The sequence below is a fragment of the Pterocles gutturalis genome, unplaced genomic scaffold (assembly GCF_000699245.1).
Source record: "Pterocles gutturalis isolate BGI_N339 unplaced genomic scaffold, ASM69924v1 scaffold1601, whole genome shotgun sequence".
Lineage (NCBI taxonomy): Eukaryota > Metazoa > Chordata > Aves > Pterocliformes > Pteroclidae > Pterocles > Pterocles gutturalis.
This window is the reverse complement of record NW_010105433.1, coordinates 62,037-86,116: the sequence shown is the minus strand read 5'-3', so window position 1 is coordinate 86,116 and position 24,080 is coordinate 62,037. Positions and strand designations below refer to the sequence as shown.

The window sequence follows — 24,080 nt, the reverse complement described above, 5'->3', positions numbered from 1 at the left end:
TGCTGATTGCTACAGATGAGCAGTTCCAACACATCCTTGTGCCTATATACAGCAGCCAAGCACAGGCTAAGGTCTTTCATGCAATGTTACCCAAACCCATCTTCCTTCTTAGCAAAGACAGAGCTAGTTTGCAAATCCAAATCCCCCAAATTTAGGAGGGGAGTGCAGGACAGTCAGTTTTGGCTCCTTTTTGACAAAAATTTTGCTGTATTGAGCCGAGCTGCAGCAACTGTCTATCGCCGCTGCAAACGCAAAGTTATGCGCCACGTCTTAACAAAAGAAGATTAAGCAAAATTGCTTTGCCTTACAGTTGGGATGGGCTAAGGGCAGGAGCGTGGGCTGATGCCAGGAGGAAGGCGATGTGCAGCAACCTGACTGTGAGTCGGTATTGTTCTGGTTACAAACGGAGTGATAATGTATGCTACAGGCTGCCTGGAACGACTCCAGGTGCCTCATATGGGCTTTATTTTCCCAGGAAGGAGGAATCCCTATCAAATCTGCACTAAGGTACCTTGCCAAAAAACACGGTAGCTGGTGATTGCAGGACAGAAAAGCTCGAGTCCGATAAAGTGCACTCATAAACTTTTAATTTGAGGCTGTTGGCGAGGCGTGAGCTGCAGTGCGGACGGAGAATCAAGACGCGACGAGGTTGCAAAGCAGCAGGAAACCTCCTCAGTCTTTCAATCCCCCCAGGTTTGAGAGAGGCCAAGAGGACAGTTTCATTATGGAGATCGCTGACATCGCACCCCTCAGGAAGATGAGGATCCGGACGGACGGGAAGGGGACTCGCCCGCACTGGTTCATGGAAAGGGTAATGCTCTTCGTGTCGCGCGGCTCTTTGCAACCTGCTCGTCTTGAAGCCTCTCAGCCCTTGAGAAAGAGGAGAAAGGCAGCAAGTGACTCATTTTTGTTAATTTCCTACATCTTTCCATTTAATTTCTCTTTTTTTTTTTTTTTCCTGTGGGAATTGAATCAAAAAAGAAGAGAGCAAGGGTAAAAGCTGTCCTGTAAAACTGCCATGGTCTCTGCTGTTAGATCTCCTTCTCCCTCCCTGCAAAAGACCCTTGGCTTGCCACCCAGGGCACCCACAATATTTATATTAAGCTGAAAGAGTGGAGATTTAGATGAGATATTAGGAAGAAATATTTCACTGTGAGGGTGTTGAGGCAGTGGCCCAGGTTGCCCAGAGGAGATGCAGATGTCCCACCCCTGGAGGGGTTCAAGGCCATTTTCTTCTTGCATTTTGAAAATAGCATGCAAAACCGCTCCCACCACTTCTGTTGGTTGTATTTTCCCCAGGTGTTCTATCTCGGAAAAAAGCACAGTGCTTGCCTTCATCTTTTCTACCATTCCACCAGCCCCCCGTAAACACCACTTGTATTTGGGCAGTAAAATGCAGTTTGTTTGTTATGGGTCTCTATAATTATATTTCTAAGATAGAATACATAAAGGGATGTTAAAAATAATCAAGTTACAACCCTCTTGCCATGGGCAGGGACACCTCCCACCAGCCCAGGTTGCTCAAAGCCTCATCCAGCCTGGCCTTGAACCCCTCCAGGGATGGGGCATCCACAGCTTCTCTGGGCAACCTGGGCCACTGCCTCACCACCTGCACAGGAAAACATTTCTTCCTGATATCTCATCTCAATCTCCCCTCTTTCACCTTAAAAGACAGAGGTGGAGTGATGTGCTGATTCCACACCATCAGATATCGTTATAGGGAGGTACATACCCCTGATATGTTTATCTAGCATGCTTTTTCTAGAGGAGGTATCCTGCTGGACTTCTCTATTTTGACTTTTATATGAGGTTAAGACCCAACAGCTTAACCTATGGTCAGGAAGAATAACACGGGACTTCTTTATTGGGTCTTTTATCTTTTTCGACCAGTCTGAAGCTGTCCTTCACTTTCCCATAACTAACGTGTTTCTAAACACTGGTCCTAGGTGGCTACTAGTTTCCAGACAAACTCCTCTTCACCTCCATTTTCATGGTCTAAAAAACATTTCTGTGGTGCAGTACTTTTTTTGTATTTGAGCATTGTCACTTCTAAGTTTTTTTGTCTCAGCATCTCTTGTGCAGCTTTCCAAAGCATTAGACCTCCAGCATATATCTTCCAAATATATGCCACAGACACACAATTTTTCTCTCTGTGCCTAAGGAATAACTCAATCTGATCTCCGATTTGATTCAGTTACCTTGGTCAAACTCCCTTTGCCAGTTCCCCGATACCTTCCCCTTGAGTTTTATAAATCATATTCCTATAAAATGAAATCAAATAAAGCTTATTCATCCAGAGACATTCCGGATCTTCCAGTCGTGAATTAGCAATAGCTCAAAGGCAAGGGGTAGTGGCAGGTAGCATCTTCCCACCTTCTTGTTGACAGATGTGTCCAGTTGTCCATCCTGCTGGACTGTCCCACACAAAGTAAGGCTTTCCTAGAGAAGTGGGCAAAAAGATCTCTCATTTGGACCCAGAAAATGGGTTTGTAGCCCTCTTATACCTCTACAGAAGACTGGAGTACACACACAATTATTTGAGACCAGGATTTTAGAAGATTTTGAAAATTTTTACCTGTGGTTTCCATTTTTCTTAGAGAAACAGTGCATGGAGGATCTTCTGACTCCAGTGATAACAGAGCATTTTATTTATTAGTTTTCTTTCCCACCTTCCCTGCAAAGGTAAACACAGCATTTGCATTCCCAGGCAGAGAGTCGAGGACAGGAGTGCTCTGGAAGAGGGGAGGAAGGATTTGTGTTCTCTGATTTGTATTCCAGCCTTGAAAACTGATGTAGCCTGGTGTGACATGAAAACTGATCGGAGCCCATTTCCATTTCTGTCAAAAGTGCATATTAAAACTGCATAATGAAATACTTGTGGGGGTAGTGCTAAACTCTCAGACAGATGGTTCACAGTTAGCGCTAACTAGCACAGTGAAATGAGAAGCTAGATTAAGCCATCAACCCCATGATTAACCATTTGTTGCTCCATTTATCTACGGGATATTCTGAGTTTTCTTGTTCTATTAAAATAACAATAAATTATCTTTTTAATTCTCTTTGGTCTTTTAGTAAACAGTTGCCGGTCATAATTTATACTGCTTTTAGTTTACCAAAAATAGAGGTGTATAAATACCAATTGAAATGCATGAATTATCAATGATGTTGTACACAGCCAAAAGATTCAATTTACAAGCAGGGAAGCTGTCTTTTTCTTTTTTTTTTTTTTTTTTTCTGTCTCGATAAAATACATTAGAATTTCATTCAGAATCTCAGCAAAGTAATGAATTGGGTGCCAAAGGTTCAAACTGCACCAAAAGTGGCAATAAGTTTTAAATGCTGATATTTAATCCTCTAGAGGGAACAAAATTGGATTAGTGATGTGTTGGGACAGAATGAATATTATTGATTATTGCTATGTACGGAAAGACATACCAAAAACTCTCCAAAGCTGAGCAACACTTTCTAATCTCACTGGTGCTGGGTGAGACATAGAGTTTGGATTTTTTCCTCTGACCTAATGCTGAATCTCATGTTCCTCCACATCAAGCTACCATGACACAGCTCTTTGTTTCTGAAAAATCAGAGAACAAAATAATAGAATCACAGAACGGTTTGGTTGGAAGGGACCTTTAAAAGTCATCAAGTTCCAACCCCCTGCCATGGGCAGGGACACCTTCAACTAGATCAGGTTGCCCAAAGCCTCATCCAACCTGACCTTGAACGTTTCCAGGGATGGAGCATCTACCACCTCTCTGAGCAACTTGTGCCAGTGTTCCACCACCCTCATTATTTTTTTTGGGAAAAAAAAAAAAAAAAAAAGGTGAGTTTTAATTAGGAAACTTATCTAAATGCATACTTTGGAAGCCAGTTCCTCAGTCCCCGTGATGATTTCATCTGCTGCCCAGTGTCTTAGATATGAAGTTGAAAATGTAGAAATAAGAAGGGATGAAAGCTGTCTGAGTGAAATAGCAGGAATTGAGACTGTTGAATTCTGCAGGGTTGCTTCCCTCAGAATTTTAATGTTACTTTGTGCTGTCAAAGCCAGACAGATAAGAAGCTGCCTTAATGAAGCACTAATTGCACTGCATTCAAACGTCACAAATAATCCTGAATGTGGGACTCAGTCTTTATTCAGTTCTTTTTCCTTTGTATAAAGGAGATTAAGAGAATTGGAGACAATGCATTATGTAGCTGAAGCTGACTGTTGTTCTTTGCAACAGAGAAAAGTCTCTTTGTTTTACAGAGGACCCTGTTTTTAAGCGAAGACTAACGATGTCCAACAGAACCATAAAAACTTGTGGTTGAGTCATTAAAGATGAATTTCAGGACCTGTGTATTTTGGTGTCAGTGGGGTGTTGAGCCCCTGTGGAGCGTGTTTTACACTGCAACTGGGGGAAGGCTGGTTAGAGCTAAATCAAATGATTGGACGTGTCAAACCTTTCTGATACAGCATACACCGCACAATTCATTTCAAATTTCTGATTTAAAGTTCCTGTCAGCTACAATATTTGCTCATCTATAAAGCGAATTATCAATGTTTTATTCATACACACAGCTTCTGCTTTTTTTTCCATAGTATGAAGGTGTTCTACAGCCCTGTTAAAAAAAGTTTGAGCTTAAAAGCACGCAGGATGTCCACAGCAAGTTCTAGGTATCCTAAGAAATAGTTTAGATGCAAATGTAAAGTAGCAGTCTTGTTGACAAATAGTAGCTAATTTTTCCGAGAGGAAGAGACAGAAAATAAGAACAGTCTTAGCCCAGCTCCCTGAGATGACTTTCTCGACCCTCCTGATGGAAATCAAAACCCTGCATCATCCTCTGTGTGTGCAACACCCACAAACATCCCCTTGTAGGCTGGGATTCATTTTGTGCTATTTTATTCACTGAAAAAGCTGCATTCAATTTCCACCTCTTCCACCAAACTCCTTAAGCCTCCTCTGTAGTCAGCAAAGAGAGAAATCTGAGAGAGGGCGAGATGCCTCCAATGGCCTTTGGGTGGGATGCGCGTCTTCACCAGTGATACCCGTCTCCAACAGTTGACCACAGGGAAGGACAACGTGATGCTCTTGGGCTGGATCCTGACTGCTTCCATGAAGCTGCATAGGGATGAAACCACTCATCCTGAGCAGAGAGGCTGGGGATGGAAAGAGAGGGCATTTTTCTTCGGCAGTTTTAGTCGCCAGACGGTTTTTCCCAGACAGCATCTGGAGCGTTGGGCATGGGCTGGTTATTTGTGAGAGGTCTGATCTCTCTGTCTGCGAATGCTCTCCAGCTGGCAACTCTAATCTGCTTCTACCCCCCACTGTTTGCCTGACATTTCCCTGCAAGCTTTGCTCAGGATATTTTGCTACTAACACTGTTGTTAGCATTCCTGAGCAAGGCAGAGGTAGAGCTGCCTGAACCTTTTCCTGCAACGAGTTTATGCATAAATGAAAAAAAAAAAAAAAAAAAAAGAAGGCATTTTTGGTCTACCTGAGACTATTCACGATTCAAATTTGTCAATTTTAGCCAAAGAAAGGTTTCTAGGTTGGATTCCTAAGAGGATGTAGGCATCATTCGCGCATCCTTGAGAGAGGACGCTTCCTTCTGGTCTGCACCCCAGCAGAGAGGGCACCAGCTGGGTTGGTAGAGACCTAATTTCAGCTTGGCTCAAAGCAGAGATTTGATTCAACATCTCTTGACTCACAGAGCAGCTTTTTTTGACCACAAAGTAGTCATGTCACCGGCTGTGAATAAGCAGCTTTTTAGAAAAGTGGGGCAGCTTCAACAACCCAAAATGTCCTGTACCTCCTGGGATGAAGGTGCTGCGTTACAGATCCCAGTTTAGCATCAGACAGAGAGAAAACCCCAGATGAGTGTTCTACCCATGGAACTGTACAATGCACAAAATAGCACAGCTGCTGCTTCAGCTTTGGTGTAGCCATTGTCCTCTTTAAAATAATTTGTTATAACCTAGAGCAATGTTCTTCTTTCAAACTGCTAAAGGCTCCAGCAAAACTTGGTTGGGGTCACCAGAAGTGCATGGACTGGGACACATGCAGTTTGAGGACAGAATTGGAGAACATCTTATCTCAAGATAAGTTTTATGAGTTTCTTAGGCTGATATGTGGGAGTGCAGCAGAAGGGTCACTAAGATAGTCAGGGAGCTGAAGCATATGGCATGCTAGGAAAGGCTAAGTGTAAATGGAGTTTAAAGCCTTGAGAAGAAAAGGCTAAAGGGGAATCTAATTGCAGTCTTCTGCTGCTTAAAGGGATGTTATGGAGACATCAATCCAGTCTCTTCTCAGAGGTGAACAGAGAAAGGGCATGAGGCAATGGACACAAGCTGCAACAAGGAAAATCCTGGTTGGATACAAGGAAAAAAAAAAAAATCTTCCCAATGAGAGTAATGCAGCCCTAGTATGGAGGCCCACAGTGCTGGAGGAATCTCCGCCCTCAAAGATTTTCCAAACTCACTTGGACATGGCCTTGCAGTTAGCCCTGCTTTGAGCAAGAGGTGTGACTAAAAGGTGTCACTTTTAACTCAACATTTTTCCACAACTCCACGATTAATTTCTTCCTGAGGTCTAATATCTATTGTTTTCTGATGCACCTGGGCTCATGTTTCCATGGCCTTTGCAGAGATGTGCCTTGCAAGATGCTGTTTCTTGATGCACTTCATTCAGGTGTGGTCTCTGTTTCTGTTAGATGGTAACAAAAATAGTAATTTGCAGCCATCTCCTCCCTTCCCTCCAACTCCCCCAATTTAGTGAGAATCTACTGCTAGGTTCTTGCTGCAGACAAGTGTAATGCCTTTCTCCTGGTCAGCTGGTGCTCTGCTGAGCCCACATTGAACAAGACACATAAAATTGAGTATTTTATTAGATGTTTGTTGGAGTATGTCACTGGCTTGTTCTAAATAGTTTCCTATCATCCCCACAGCATCTGAGCTCCTTCCCATTACACTTTGGACGGTGTGACTAGTATCTGTTGCATACTGTTTGTTCTGTCACCTTTCCCCGGAGGGAGAAGAGTGTGAAACATGAAGTTTTACTGGCCTAATTTTATCTTGTGCATTGCTTTAACTTGTTTGGGGCTGGTTTGCATATCTCTCTAAGGATTGTCGTATGTTTGCACAGAAGAGGCAGGTGAAAGAAAGATACTGTGTTCTTCAAGGAGAGGTAGTGAGGTTTTTAATAACTCTTTGTTTCTTCTTCTTTGGAATTAATTCCATCTTTTCTTCCAGGAAAGGTCTGACTCTCTTAGAGATGAGCTTTGTCCATAATTTACATCAGAGGAGTTAATTTCTTCCTATGCTTTCCTCCATACCTAGAAAGGTCCAATGAGGGTCCAGTTGTGAAGACCATTTCTCAGGACAAGTCACCACAGCAAATATTGTCCATAAAAGAGAGGTCCGTTTATCCCAGAAGAGCTCAGTACAGGTTTTTGAAGCTATGACCAAGCTCTACCCAGGTCCTACCGCATTGTGCACTTCATAAGTTTGATCTTTGCTCTCAGATGAAGTTTAGTTGAAGTTTTTTCCCTTATTTTGTCTCTTCACAGATCATCCTGAGGAACCTGACTAATCAAGAAGTGGCCACATTCACCTATGGTGAGTGGCTGTCAAAGCTGAAAAATGACAAGGGAAGTCTCGTGTGTGAGATGCCGGCTGTTGTAAATGACGAGCAGATGATGGAGGACACAACATACACTCTTCAGGTTAAAACCAGTGATGTCGGAGGTACGTCCGTGGTGGATATTTTATGTCTTTTCCACTATGAAGTTTGATTTGTAGCAATGGAAAATATCTCCCGCTTCATTTGAAATTATGTTTTAAAAAAGCATAATTTATAGAATCATAGAATCATAGAATAGCTTAAGTTGGAAGGGACCATGGAGGTCATCTAGTCCAACCCCCCTGCAGTAAGCAGGGACATCTTCCACTAGACCAGGTTGCCCAGAGCCCCATCCAACCTGACCTTGAACATTTCCAGGGACGGAGCATCTACCACCTCCCTAGGCAACCTGTGCCAGTGTATCACCACCCTAAGCATAAAATATTAAAAATTTAGCCCTGTTACACTGGAACACCTCCTTTTTGGCTGGCTGTTCATCATGACTGTTATGCTATGGGATTCATCTTCCTCTGAGCACTGGACAGAAAATATTTAGACACAAAACCTCAATTTGACTGCTCACTGCTTCCTCTGAAAACACTTTAGCAGAAGCTATCTCTAGACCATGTTGCAATGGTCAGGAACCACCTTTTTCGTTTTGGTCAGGTCAGGTCCATCCACGTAGGATGGTTACAGTCAAAGCTGATGGGGTTCAGGTTATCTACTTTAGCCAAAGAGAGGAGCAGTAATTTACCCTCCTTTTCAAGGTGTTTTGAGACCATTTACCTCAAGCTCTGAAAAAAACATCCCTAAATGCACACCAGATCAAAGAGGTGGAACGGAGTATAAAGAAAGCTGCAGAGCTTCAAGATCCAAGAAATGGGATTTCTCTGTCATTTCCTGGGATCACTGCCTTTTTTCCTGAGAACTTCTGTCGGGCTGCTGAATGAAATCTGCCAACCACATACAAGCCGCCTCGTGCCAAAAGTGGGGCAAGTTAGACATTATTTTGCAGACATCTTGTTTGAAAGGCTCACCTTCAAAGGGGATTCTGCCACACTAATGCACATAGTCACCTCCTGATCTCTATCTTTTTTTTTTTTTTTTTTTTGGATTTACGAGTGATAATTTATGCAGCTGGTGAGGTTTGATCTGAGAATATCAAAATTCGCCTGGCAGAGTGTCTTTGTGCCACCTCACCATTTTTTTATCTATCTGCTCTGCCTGCTGCTTGTCTGAAAAACACGTAGTGAAGCATGAAAAACAAAAGAGAGAGAGGAAGATTTGTTTATGTATCTGGCAATCCATCTAGCATAATGGTAGATCTTTCTGTGACCTTTTTGTGAAATCCAGCCCTAACTCACAAAGGCGATGGAAATAAAAACGAGAGGAGAATAGAAGATGACAGCAACAGCAGACAAATCTGCCCTTCCCGTTGAATGAAGGATGATGGGTATTAATGATGAAACATTTTATTTCATTATGAGCAGCGACAACCAGTAGGAAAGAGCAGATTACGGAGAGGTTTCAGACAGTCTGTTTATGATTCGATCACACAACACACTGACATAATGCTGAACTTTATCCAGCTTATCTAAAGAGGGTACAAGTCAAGAACCATCTCCCCTCTTTGATTATTTTGCACTCCATGATTACTCCTGGTTGGACCAATTCAGGAAAAAAGATGGTTTATCCTTGATGGTTATTTTAAACATGTTATATTATCTCCTGCCACACTGACATTGTCTAGGGACAGCAGTGCTCTACTGTGAATAGAACCAGACGTGTTCATGTCTAGGTATAAAGTTTTTTTCTGCAATAGCTTTCAACTTTCCAATGCACAAGAGGCATTGAAACAAACAAACAAAAAAAAAGAAACTGTAGGGTAGGATTCATCTCACTTATTTATCACTCAAAAAAAAAAAAATTATACTTGTGGTCTTAACTCCTTCTAGTCTAGACAGTCTCTGGTCAATTCTTCTGGGAAAGGTGTCTTAATCAGTGGTCTGGATCATTCTCTGGAGAGTCTCTGTCACTCTGTCTTCATCAGATTTATAGAATCACAGAATGGTTTGGGTTGGAAGGGACCTTCAAGACCATCGAGTTCCAACCCCCTGCCGTGGGCAGGGACACCTCCCGCTAGCCCAGGTTGCTCAAGATCCCATTCAGCCAGAACCAGCATGATTAAGTTAGACTAGATGGCTAAAGCTGGGGGAAATGAATCCTGCAAAAAACATCCTACAGCAAGCTAGAAAGCAGCGGTCCTTTCCTCCCCACCATACACAAATATTTAACAACAGTCCTGTTTTATTTTTCCTTCAAATAAACCTTTGAGTTACAGTTTGGCTTTCCAGAAGTCATTCAACATGGATGACCATGTAACATACAGAGCCTGCATCAGGGAAAGACTCTCTTGCAAAAATCAAATCTCCTCTCTTGCAAGAGGTCATCAGAAGTATCTGAGATGGCAGCTCTCAGAGTAGAATCATAGAATCACAGAGTCATTAAGGTCGGAAAAGACCTCAAGTGTCACCAAGTCCAACCGTTAACCCACCACCACCTAAAGTGTGCACAGATAAGAGGAGAAGAGGTTGTTACGGCAGACACATCCCAAGAGAGTTGTGGTTGAAACCAGGATCTTGATTTACTTTTGAACTTAAAACAGAAGTAACTCACAATCTCATTTGCTTCAAGGTATGACCCAGGGACACAACTGCAATAGAGCTGGACTCCGTTGCTCCTTCTGTGGCATAAAAATGTCCTCAGCTGTTAATTTTGATTTATGTAGACTTTCTGTATTCTGCATGCAGGCATCATATACATAGTAATGCAATAAGAGTGGAGAAAGAATAAATACTGCTTTCTCCTTTTCCAAGCATTAACAAAGCAGGAGGTTTTTGTCTCTGCTGTTATAAGATTAATTAGTATGTTGTCAGCTCATCTACAGCCTACAAATGACATAATTTAGGACAGTAGGTGTCAGTTCCTACTGCCTCACCCAAGTCTCTGTTAAGTCAAAAGAAGGACATTCTTTGGCCTCAGAAGGCTGTGACTCAAGCCTACAGTTTGTTTAAAAATTATGCAGCTGCTCAATAAAAAACATAAAATCATAGATATTTTTGCTGGAAGGGCCTCTGGAGGTTATTTCATCCATCTTACCCCTTAAAGGACTACTGCCAGCACTAGGTCAGATCAGCTAAGACTCTGCCCAGACAAGTCTTGGACACCTCCAGGGGTGGTGATGCCACCACCTCCCCAGGCACCTGATCCAGACCAGTACTATATTCCTAAGAATTTTTTTTTCCTGATGCCCAACCTGAACCTCCCCAGTAATTTCTGGCTGTGGTTCTTTGGGGTATGGTCTGACATCTCCACAGCATCTCCTGTCACCATTATCACTGTCCCTCCACATGGTCAAGGAGCCCTTGTTCATCTTTCCCAGCTCAACTCCCTCGACCTCTCCTCAGAGTTGTGTTCCTGTCCATCTTGGCAACCATCTGCTGAGCCCGCCTCGGTGTCTCAACATGACCCATGTTATGACCATAGTCTAAGTATGGGCTGCTCAGTGCTAAGCAAAGGAGATGAGAGCTTCTCTTCAGCTGCTGGCCATGCTCCTCCTGAGGCAGCCAAATACATGATTTGCTTTGAACATTGAGAACTTGCTGCTAGCTCAGATTCAACCTGAATATGAATGTTCCTGCTATAACCTCTGGATCTTCTTCAACTCCCAAACATGTACACGTGCAGGGTTTATTCCACCCCCAAATGCAGAACGTTGCATTTCTCCTTTCTGAACTTCATGGGATTTCTGCCTGCCCAGTCCTCAGGTTTCTCAAGATCCATCTGGATTGGAAATCTGCTGTTCAGCATGTCGGTCACTCCCTCAAACTTAACGTTATCTGGAAATCTTCTGAGGGTGCACCCTGTCATTATTTAGGGTATTGATGATGAGGTTCAGTGCTGCAGACCCAAGTATGGACCCATGAACTATTGCACTCATTGACAATTAAGGCTTGTGCAACCACAGTACCTTCATCTCTTCATTTGTCAAATTTTTTACAGTTCCTAAATGTGCCGAAGAGTTTCCTGGAATTACAAAAAAAAAAAAAAAAAAAAAAAAAAAAAAAAAACCACCACCAAAACCAAAAAAAACCCCAACCCCAACAACCAAAAAAACAGAGACACAAACAGGTGAAATGTACATTGATTCAGCAATTTCTCTTCTCTTTCCTGCTAATTGCTTGCGAGGGAAGTGTCACGGCATGAGGTCTTCATAAGCTTCTTCCTGCAGGGAAGGTTTTGCTAAGAAACAGTCGGTTCTGTGCTTTTCGAGACCTTGCATTAATTGGGAGCCTGCACCTTGTAAGGAAATGGACTTGAGCTTGCTTTGTTCCTCACCTCAGCAAGCTTTAGGGTCATAAAAGGTGCTGCCAGATGAACTGCCTGAATCCCTGATACTTTCTCTTCCTTCTTAAGTCCTTCCCAGGGAACTGGGCTGAAAATTAGCCCAAATTTAACATAAGCAATTTTTCATGTGGACACCGAATGTTACTTTGCTTTTTCACTGTATGACTCTTTTTCTCCTCTTTTTTCCCTTCTTTTAATATTTTTTTTCAGTCCAGTTGTGATTTCTTCCTAATTTCTGTATTCAAATAATTATCCTGAAGAAGTGGCAGCTTTCTCAAAAAGTTTTCAGTCCCCCGGACTTTGTGTCTGCATTGTGTTGTGAATGAAGCTGTGGGAAATACTGCCCGTGTGGCCCAAAGTGGATTTACGATCCTCTTGTGTAAGAAAGGGCTTGGCAGGCGGTTGGAGTTTTCAAAGCTGGGCTATCTAACTGAGGGCAGCAGATGTTGCGTTTCTTTGTAAGACAGATTTGGGCTTGATGATCTCATTTTCATTTTCAAAAAAATTTGAGGGCTTTGGTCCTGACACAGTCACAAATGTCTGCCTGCATTGCATGTTTTTTTTTCATGAATCTGCTTTTTTATTGTCTCGTCAAAAATAAAAAGCAAACATTTTGATCAAATTATAATTAGTGCCAGGTAAAATTGTTGTAACACCTTCAGCTAAAATGTTCATAAATCACTGAAGGGGATGGTTTGGCCTTGAACTCTCCAAAAGTCAAGAAAATATCTGCACCAAAATATAGGAGGTCATGGGCATATGAAATTCAATATCAGGTAATAAAGATCATCTTAAAAATTATTCTTTTCCTAACATGTACATAAGAAGAGGTGGGAGGTGGTGGGGCAAACTGTTGTACAAGAAACTGGGCCGTTTTCTGTTGAATGCAGCATGGATAATATTTTGAGAAATGTGAATGCCCCATCCCTGGAGGGGTTCAAGGCCAGGCTGGATGAGGCTTTGAACAAGCTGGGCTAGTGGGAGGTGTCCCTGCCCATGGAAAGGGGGTGGAACTTGGTGATCTTTAAGGTCCCTTCCAACCCAAACCATTCTGTGATTCTACTGTTGTCATCATGGTCACCATACCTTAAACACAAGGGTGAAATGTTCCAGCTGGTTTTGGGGGACAGGCTGGAAAGGCTGGCTTTTTAGCTACCATGGGGTGTCCTCTTTGCAGGATCCTGCACAAATCTGCTAAAATTTGTTGGCTGTGTCCAGAGAAGCCTGAGCATCACTGCAGCCTCTTCCAGCCCGCCTTTGCTGCCTCCATTTCCATGCTTTGGAGGCTGGGTGTCAGGTCTATTAGCTTGTGACCATGTGCCTTGCTCTTCCCTTCCAGGAGCCGGCACCGATGCCAACGTGTCCTTGATCCTGTTTGGGGAGCATGGGGACAGCGGGACCCTGGCTCTGAAGGAGTCCAACAAATCTAACAAGTTTGAGAGGAACCAGATGGATGAATTCAACTTTTCGGACATGCTGAGCCTGGGAGATCTCTGCAAAGTGCGGATCTGGCATGACAACAAAGGTCAGGGTGGTGACTTGGCAGGGTGGGAGAGGTTGGGACACCTCCTCCTCTGTGGACATGGGGCAGTCTGAGGGAACTGTTCCCCGTGTTCCCAGCTCTGCAGTGGGATGGGTGATCTCTTAAAACCATTACTCCTCATAGCGAGAGGACGAGGGGTAATGGTTATAAGCTGAAAGAGGGGAGATTTAAATGAGATATGAGGAAGAAATATTTCACTGTGCGGGGGGTGAGGCAGTGGCCCAGGTTTCCCAGAGAAGCTGTGGATGCCCCATCCCTGGAGGGGTTCAAGGCCAGGCTGGATGAGGCTTTGAGCAACCTGGGCTGGTGGGAGGTGTCCCTGCCCATGGCAGGGGGTTGGAACTTGATTGTCTTTAAGGTCCCTTGCACCCAAACCATTCTATGAGTCTATGATTTCAAGGCTTTTACCTGCACCCTTGTCCCAGCTTGCCTGTCTGGGCATACGCCCATTGTGCAGGAGACCATATCTGCTCTAATGGGTCTCCAGCTTCAATCTGAGCTTATCTGCAGCACAGATAATGATAGCTGCTCCAAAGCGAAGCCATCCAGCCTGTTATCCCAACACGCTGACTCTATTAATGCAATGCATTTTTCCCAGGCCAGTATGAGCACGTTCTTAGCAATTTAATGCCCTCAGCCTGACACTGACACCTGGGGTAATGCAGCCTGGCATAACATAGTGGGCTTTAGAAGACAGAAATAAAGATCTGTGTCTGTCTTTATTAAAATCACTACATCAGCCGGTGAGTGTGCAATGCCCTGTCGAGAGATTTTGACATTTCCCTGCTGCTGGACACCCTAACTGGTTTCACAAACAGCAGAGCAGCGCTCACTACCACTGTCATCATCGTTTGTGTTATTATTCAGGCACTACGCGGCATCTTGTAACAAATGCATCCCTCATGCTGCTGTGATGACATCTCATCCCATCCCATCTTCATCTAAAAGAGATGATCTTCCACTAGCAATGACTTGCTTGCTAACGGCAGGCCCTTGCTGCAGCCCCATAGGCCCACTTGGGTCAATAATAACAGGGTGGCTTGGATGTCACGACCCAGCTCATAAAACCACCCTGGGTGGGATGAGTGGGGTTCTCAGAGGTTCTGTATATTCCCTTTGGGGCAAATTAAGGTGAGATGACACAAAGAATTGAATACTGGCTTACAACTTTAATGCATATAATTGTTCGGGCGGAAAGGGAAATGTAGAGAATAAAATGTGGAATGTAACAGAATTATAAAAGGAAAACAAATTACTTGGTAAAGACAATTCATGACAACACTACCAACTGCCAACAACACCAAATCTTACAGCAGTGTGATAACGTCAACATAATTTCCAACAATACTAGGAAACTTGCAACCACTTGTAAAACTTGCAATCACTCAACCTGCAACCGTTCACAACACTTGCAATCACTTTTCAGCACTAAAATGAACAACCTACAAAAAACCTGCTAAAAAAGCCCCAAAAGGAGCTGGCATAAAACTTGTAAGGTGTTACCATATGTGCCAGAGAGAGAGAGATCAAGAGATGCTTGAAGAGAAAAAAGAAAGAAAAAGGAGAGAAGAGAGAGAAAGGTTTTCACCACTCTTTGGATCCTTGGAGATAAGCATCGACATCTTGGGGGCGGGGGTTTCAATCAGTCTGTCAGCATCTCAGGAGTCCTCAGGTGGTTGTCACAAGCAACCTTCTCTTTGTTTATTCACCTTTTATAGAAAAAAGTTCTCAGGTCTCTGCCTAACTTTCTTCAATCGGCATAGGAAGCGATGGAGAGCAATGGAGGTGTCTCCCCAATTAGCACAGGAAGTGGAGAGGAGTGTCTCCTTAATTAGCATGGGGAGAACCATCTTTCTGAGCATGTGCAAGAGGGGGAAGGGTAGCATTAACCCTTTCAGCCAATTGAGCTGGAGATCATGCAGACCCTGTATTAGATTAACTTCGAAGTAGAGGCAGTGGCCCTACTCAGCAAGGGTTTGCTGCTTTGTTGTAAAAGTAAGAATAAGTCCTTTGTCAGTGAAGGGAGGAAAGCCTTCAGTGCATTCTTCACTTCTTACTATCAGCAGGGGATAGGACTAGGAGTCTACAACCGAAATGCTTTGAGACATCACAAGGCCTTACCTCATCGGAACCTTGACAGCCAGCTGCAGTTTTCTTGTAAAACTGCACGAATAGTCCGTTATGTTGGGCAGTAGAATTTATCAAAATCCTGGGAGGAATGGCAGCAGGACTACCCAGTCGTTGCCTGGTTGTGGTTTATGGCTGGGCTGGGGTTAGATGTCAGTATGGACACGTCCTGGCCATCATCTTCTTGGCTTCTCCAAGTTGTGGCAGATGGGGAAGGCTGCATCTCACGCAATATTAATAGAAGATGCTACCTCTGGATCAGAGACTTCCACTGGAAGTTTGCCTCCCTATTTTTATTTAAAAAAAAAAAAAAGAAAAAAAAAGAAAGAAAAAAAGAAAAAAAAAATCTTATTGTAACATCTGCCTGTTGGGATATACGGGAAACACAACCACCCACCTAACGTGATTGTTTATTCCCAGCCATTGCGAGCTTTGGGCTTGTATTTATCACTCCCACAACGCAAGATAATTTAGTTAATTAACCTCTGTAATACCATGTTGTATGGCTGGTGCTGAATGCAGTAAGGGAGTTGCTCTTACCTGATTTTAGTTGCCAAAACACTTCTTCTTTGATTCTGCAGCTGAGACACAGAAATGGAAAGGGCTATCAAAATACCCACTGGAGTTTTTAACTCAGCAAACAGGCATCCCTGCAGTTGCAAGGGTGGTTCGGATGTCCTGAGAGCAGCAAGAAACCAACATGGACTTGCAGATTCACTTTCAAATATATTACTAGCTAAAATGTCTACACAAAGAACATTTTCCTCCAGAGGCATTGTGGCTCCCCTGGTGACGGGTTGTGCCAATAGAATGAAATACACCCACCAAATCAGAGATGATCCTTGGGGCTCAGGCACACCAACAGGCTGGGATGTTGAGAGATGAGAACTGGATTTGAACGAGGGTCTGTTGAGCCCAGCAGCTGTTTCCAACAGCAGCATCATTGGATGACCAAGGAAGAGGAGGAACCGAGCAAGCGTGTGTAATCCTCCCCAAAGCCCTCTGCATCTTACTACGCACAGCTCAGGGCATCTCCTGAACTGTATTTTTATCAGTTAAGTAGCTTTCAGTGAATTTTCTCATTCAAGTGCTTGTCCAGACTCTCCAGGAGACACTTAGCACCCTCAGCATCCCATGACGTTGGGTCCCATGGGTCTGGTCTCTGCTGCATGACAAGCGAATCCTGTTTTTCTGTCTTTTCCTTCTTGTACAGGTGATCACAGTTCACCTTCTCTGATGTTGTTGATACACGTTGGGGAGTTACCTCATTGCAGCCGAGCTGTGGTCGTCACTATCCGCATGCTCTTGGTTAGTGGCAAGGGAAGTAAGAGAGTTTAGCCTTATGCTAAGCAGTAAGTAGGCTCAAGTAGTTTAAATTTGCTCTGGGTTGAGAGCATGTACCCAGATAGCCATGGTAAGTCAGTTAAAGTAGCTAACCATGCATCCAGAACCTGAAAAAATGCTTCATATTTATGAATAGAAATATATATTGCAACCTTTTCATAAAACTTGTTTCCATTTATAAATCATAAGTAATAGGGTTTTTACCAGACCTAACTGACTGCAACATTAAGTCTTGGAAAAAAAAAACATGTTCAGGTTTTGTTCAGCAAATTTCCCCCAGAAAGGACAACTGTAGTTTAAATCATAACATATGTTGTCTTCATTGTTCTTGCATTAGTCATGTGAAAGGCATATCCTATCTACAACTTCACACAATACAACATGACAGTTTGTTGGGTGGGGAGAGTGTTTATTACTGCTGGGATCCCAGGCTATAGCTATCCTTTACATACATGCTTGCTCCCTCTATATAATTTATATAAATTGGCTGTGCCACTGGTTAGAAGTTCCTGGCTCTATTTTTTGGAAAGAAGTAATGGGTTCAGGGGTCAAGAGTCGTGTATGTTTTTTGTCAGATGCTTGGGGGACTTTGAATATTAAACAAAAATGTGCTTGTATTTACCATTACTTTGAGGCATTAGATGTCGATCATTCTTTCTTTAGGGTTTGTTGGTTTTTTTCTTTATTGCATGAAATGGTTCTTTGCTATTCATCTGTGGAATACTCGACCTCCCACTATCCTACCCCATTGCTCCTCACATGCTGAATACTTGGGACATGGATGGTGTTCTTTTCCTAATTTTCTTAATAATTAGCCTTAGTAGCAACATCACAGAATCACAGAATGGTTTGGGTTGGAAGGGACCTTAGAGACCATCGAGTTCCACCCCCTGCCATGGGCAGGGACACCCTCCACTAGCCCAGGTTGCTCAAAGCCTCATCCAGCCTGGCCTTGAACCCCTCCAGGGATGGGGCATCCACAGCTTCTCTGGGCAACCTGGGCCACTGCCTCACCACCCTCAGAATAAAATATTTTTGCTTAATATCTCATCTAAATCTACCCTCTTTCAGCTTGTTTTGACCCTCATTAGGTGCCTTTAGCATGGACTAGCTAAGGGAACTACTAACCATCACAAGACTTCTTTTTCTTTCTGACCTGGTTTCAGCAAGCAGTCAACCAATCTGTCCCCATTTAAGGACAAAATACATTCAAACTTCTTGCCCAAAGTGGCTACTTTGCCATAAAGTCCAGCTCAGCATCAGTCCCCATCCACAAAGTTTTGTTGCAGTGGCTTTGCTCCCAGTTCACATCCTGGTTTGTTTTTTTTTTTATCCTTTCACTGGAATTTGACTCCAGTGGGATGTTTGGAGTTGAAGAGCCGGTAATTGCGATGGCAAAGAAGGTCTTTAAATCACAAACACTGCACTTGCCTACTCTGGAAAAACATGTCAGTTTTATGGTCCTACTTTAATGCTTTAAAATGTTGTTTTCCCCAGAAAAAAACTGCTGAGTGGCATCTCTGTATGCGATATAAAGGAGGAATGAAGCCCCCATCTAATTTCTCTGACTTCAGTAAAATTGATTAGGGAGGAAGTCGGTGCTCATTTGAAAACAGGCGGTGTAGAGACTTTGCAATTTCAAGGAACTTGTTCCTGATTTTTTTAGATGTTTAGGGCTCATCAGCAAGAGTCTGCTAACAATGAATTGCTGTGAACTAAATTTACTTTTAAGTTTTTCTCCATGTCTTTTTAATCTTGCACCTGTTTACTTCGAGCTACTGATGTTCGACCTAATATATTTAGACCCCTGGAGCAAATTTAATCGTTTCCAGACTCCCCATCTCCTGATCTCAGATAGGCACTATGTTATTTTCTCGTATCTCAGTTCATTTGCTTCTACATTTATGCAAGATCAGTATCTGTAGGTCTGTAGAAATGCTAGCATTCTAAATATAGGCCTCCATTTTTTCTCTGATTTCAGGACTAAATCACTGTTCTGGAAGAACGGCTTAAAGTTTCTTATTATCTCAGTAATGGAATTATTTACTTAGAAAAAGCGGTTTCCCCCCCTTCCCCCTCCTTTTTTTTTTTTTTTTTTTTGCCTTTTTCTCCTTGCACCAAGGACATATGGGAAATCTGGATTTAGCTCCCTCATCTGCCTGAGTAGGTTTGAACCCAGATGATAAGCAGCCTTTCTTAAAGTCGTTAATTTCAGATTCTTGATTATCTCAGTTGCCATCAGACAAGGGGAGCCAGGAAGAGCCTAATCATGGATAAACCAGACTTCTCTGTGTTATTAGAGGAGCAAAGACAGAAACAAATATATCCAGGTTATGCAGCCCAACTTCTTCTTCACCTCAACAAGGCTCTTCTCTCAATTACATCACTGTGACATCATCTGGTTGAGTTTTAAATAGTCTGATTGCCCCAGTGACTCCTTTTGGGTGGCTCTTCCAAAGGAGAAAATATCTTATTCCTCTTCTTTGGTCTGGACCCAACTCAACATCATTAGCATGCTCTTGTTTTTCCTTTTCATTCTCTGAAGGAACTCCCTTTTTAAGGAGCAGTATTTTGAATCAGATCTTAAATTGCCCAGGCCTTGAACTTGCAGCACACGGCATTTCCAGAGGTATGCTTCTGCAATTCATGGAGATGATTCCAAGCCTTTTGAGCACTTGTATGCCATAAATTATTAAAAGAAACCTAAAGATTTGCCTTTTCAGCCCTTTGTAAGGATTTTCTCAGATATGAGACTTGAGAAAGGCTTTTTTAAGTCCTCTTCCAAGTGCTTGACTTTTCCCTTGTAAAGTCTGCTGATTCACGGGGCAGATTTTTTGAAGGGTTTCTGCTTAAATATGAAGTGAGAGGAAGAGAAAAAAAAAAAGAATTAAAGTGCCTAAGGAGAGGAGACTGCATCAACCTCCTGGTTTGTCGACAGCTCAGTAAAGAGGAAGACAACACCAACTCCTGCATCTTTCCGCACAGATTGAAGTCAATGCAAGCTGGGCATGGAAGCTGCAGACCTGTGGAGCACACCAGCACTTGTGCCATGGCTGCTTAGTCCTTCAGGTTGCCCGAGTCTGGTTTCAGCCCCTTGGGAGACCCCAGCATGACCCACAGAGCCCTCCTGTCCTGGTTTCAGCTGGGACAGAGTTCACTCTCGTCCCAGCAGCTGGTGTGAGGCTGTGTTTGGGTTTGTGCTGAGGAGAAGCTGATCACACACTGATGGGCAGAGCTGCTGCCAGGACAGTCAAGGACTTTCCAGCTTCTCTGCTGGGCCCGTGTCTGCAGGGGCAGGAGGAGCTGGGAGGGAGCACAGCCCCAGTGACCAGCCCAGGATTCCACCTCAGGGTTAGGACTGAGACCCAAACTGGCCAATGGTCTGTTCCATCCCATGCCCGGCATGGCCAGGAGAGAGGCGAGGCCCTGGCCGGAAGGGCTCTCTCTTGCTCTGGGTTGTCTCCCTCTGGGTCACCCCTCTCTCAGGGTTGTCTCAGTCTCTCGGACACTCGGGCTCTTATCTCCATTATGGGATTGCAGTTTTGGGATCATTAGCCGGGAACAGGTTGAATCTTCATCATCAGGTGGTGAGCAGTGTCACTGTGTATCACTCATTTGTATATTTGTATATATTACTATTATTATCATAATTATAACTATTTTCAATAATATTGTAGTTTAGCTCTTAAGCTGTTCTCATCTCAACCCAGGAGTCTCTTTTCCTTTTACCCCTTTCATTCTCTTCCCCATCAACAGGAGGTAGGAGTGTGAGGAAGCGGCTGCGTGGTGTTTGGCTCCCAGACAGCACCAACACTCCGACACCCCCTCAGCTTCCTCACATGCCATGTACCTTCCTCTCTTTTCAGTGGCAGGTTTCCTCCTTACACTCAACAGTCCTACCACAAAGATGTCTTACAGGCCTCACAGCACAAGCAGAAGACAAAGCAAAAATCTCAGAGTCTGGAGGTGACATAAAGTAGAAAAAAAAAAAAACCAAAAAACAAAACCAAAAGCAAACAGAAGAGCCAATCTGGAGAGAAGACTAAGACTTCAGTGTTGACCTTGCACAGTCATTCATTTCCTCTCAATCTCCTGTAACTGCAGAACCCTTCACTGCAAAGTGGAAAGAGCCCAAAAGGCCAGATATTAGCTGTAAAATTATCATTTCCACAAAAGCTTCTCTTTTCTACACGTCTCCTTTAGTCCTCTTGGGGACAAATTGTCTTACAACCTTGTTAGATGCTTTTGCATCAAATATGCCTCAATAAAAAACAAAATACACTTCAGTTGCAAGACTATAATCTGAGAAACTGTTATATCTTCACTCCAAGCTGTTAAGTGTTTTTGCACAGGAGTAGTTTATCTGCATGGGGTTTCTTGGGGGGTTTGGTTTTTTGTTTGTTCGTTTGGTTTTCGGCTGGGAGCAATTTATGGGTGGTTTTGACTTGAGTCAAATCCGGGACTGAACAGGTTGCACAGACAACAGAGGAGAGGGGGGCAGAGGACCTGTTTTCTAAAACTGTCCCAAGTGTTAAGCTTTTTCTTTGTCAAAGGTTGTGAGAAGTTTTGCATTGCCTGTCTGGTCTGATGAGAAATGTTGTGGTGTGAACTAACATGATCCTAAAGGAGACATATCTAAAATGGATCTATTTTTATTCTGCCACTGGCTTGCTGAACGACCTTGCATAAATCACAGCCACGTACCTCATTTTCAATTATGTAAATCAGGGATAAAAATTATTCACCTTCTTAAAGTGTTTTGAGATGTACTGATGCAAAGCTAGATGCTATTGATTTTAACACTTCACAATTAACGCTCCATTTCTAGTGATCTGATGCTGCTATCAAAACTCCCACCGCTTTCTTGGTGATGTCTCATGTGGTAGGATTTAGGGATGGATGGTCATCTAAGAAGGCAGGGGATAAATAATGTCAGAGGACAAAAGACTGATAAACTGGTTTTGCAATGGTCATTACTTTATGTTTCAGAATATGTGAAAAGAAAAAAAAAATGCAAATGGAGAGCTGGATGGTGATTGTGAATGGCTGGGCAGCAGCAGTTCTTCACTGGCCCCTGAGCAGTTAATGTCCCAAGCAGAACGTTTCTTTTATTCCTATGGGAAGACAAACACTAGTAAGGACAACTTCTATCCTTGTTGGGCCATCAACCATTTTTTAAAACAAACCAAAGAAGACCTGTGACAGATAGACAAGGGTCAGAGAGGAAAATCAATTAATACAGCTGCAAAGAGTGGAGACAGTTTAACTTCTGTGGATTGGGGTTTTAGTTAAATGAAGCAGTAACTTCATTATCTGTGTTCTATCTACTGCTTCTAAAGTCAGGCTTGGTTGTGCTGATCACTGCAGAAATACATGATGAAGAACTTACAATACAAGCTCTGTCCAATGTCAGGAAAGTGGAGACTTTTAGCATCACCTGGAAAAAAGGCAAAATGGTCCCGTGAAGACCTTGCAAATGTACACAGAGGGTCCTTAGAATCATCATAGAATCATAGAATGGCTTGGGTTGGAAGGGACCCCAAAGACCAGCTCATTCCACCCCCTCTGCCATTGGCAGGGACACCTCCCAACAGACCAGGTTGCTCAAAGCCTCATCCAGCCTGGCCTTGCCCATCGTCACCCAGTTGTCAGCTTGGGCCCTTTTGGAAAGGAGGATAAATGGCACAAATAACTGCTCTTTTGGATAAGGACACTTGAGGAAGAAAACACATATCCCTACATGACACTAAATTACACAACTGCCAGAGTCAAGCAAGCAAAGTGATTCCATTCTCCCCAAAGCTCTTCTCCTCCTCTAATTACATTTGAAATGTTTTGCACGCTATTGAAAATGTCACTTCCAGCTGCGGACCGTTAAGGAGCCTACGTGGCACAGCCCTGGGTTTTGTTAGGACAGGTTTGCTGCTGGGGATTTTGACGGCAGCAAAACAGGCCTTGAGTGAAGTCCCTTTTGTCACAAACATCGAACGCTTGTTATGGTGATAGAGGATCTTCCACAAAGGCACAGTGGTGGCCAAACTATTTTAAAGACCAAGACCTACATGATCAAGCAGAAACTGCTCAGAGGTGTTATTTTTTCCCTCTGCCCCAAAGCAGTAATGGAGAGAAATGTAGAGGTTCTGGTTTACACTGGGGTCACTTCAGAAAAGCCCATGGTGCCTTCCGAGGCATTTGTGCAGTTGATTTGGGACTGAGTCCTTCTTCTCCTGGTATTTTCAGTCAAGCTGCCAAAGGGATACAAACAGATTTACTCCAGCTCTTCTGCAAGCACTGAAGGTTAAGTGATGGAGAAACTGTGGCTTTCACAGTGGATTAGGATCCACCATCCAACAGTATCCAGGGAAAACGCTGATGAGCCATCACTGCAGAGATCCTCCACCCCTGGCACCAGGGGACATGGACAGGGAAGGAAGATGTGCTGCTCTGCACATAACCAGTATAGCATTTACCTGGGGTCAATCTTTTATCTCAAGAAATTAAAAGCAATACAGGATACTTCTACAGCTTCCAGGTCCCCCCAAATCGGTTTTAAATTGATAAATTTAAATTTGCAGTTTTGTCCTGTAGCTCTCCTGGTGAGTGGCTGCTGGGAACAAGCTGGAGAAGAGAGAGCAGGGTATGTGCATTGTATTCAGTCTCTCTCCTCATACCACTGCTTGGCACTGACGCTGTCCCACTGTGGTGGTTTGACCCTGGCCAGTGACAAACACCACACAGGCGCTCCCTCACCTTCCACCCTCCCAGGGGTGAGGCAGAACATTAACGGGGTGAAGGGAAAAGAGGCTCATGGGTTGAGAGTAAGAACAATTTAATAACTAAAGTACAATAATATTGAAAATAATAACAATAATAATAATGATAATAGTAATATATGCAAATACACAAATGAGAGCTACACAGTGATACTGCTTGCTACCTGATGACCAAGGATCAGCCCATTTCTGGCTAACGATCCTGGAGTAGGAAGAGTCCCAAAACCACAATCCAGGAAAAGAGATAAGAACCTGAGCATCCAAGGGCCAACTGAGAGAGAGGGGAGT

The 24,080-nt window shown here is 43.4% G+C and overlaps 1 protein-coding gene across 1 annotated transcript in view; it reads left to right on the top strand.

The window, feature by feature from the left end:
- Positions 1 to 24,080, top strand: part of LOXHD1 (lipoxygenase homology domains 1) — a gene marked incomplete at its 5' end in the record, with an annotated part of 69,990 nt that overhangs the window by 37,774 nt on the left and 8,136 nt on the right. The window contains 3 exons of the mRNA XM_010087391.1: positions 694 to 811; positions 7,546 to 7,723; positions 13,345 to 13,530. Coding sequence (XP_010085693.1) covers positions 694 to 811; positions 7,546 to 7,723; positions 13,345 to 13,530 — 482 coding nt within the window. The remainder of the gene's footprint in view (positions 1 to 693; positions 812 to 7,545; positions 7,724 to 13,344; positions 13,531 to 24,080) is intronic.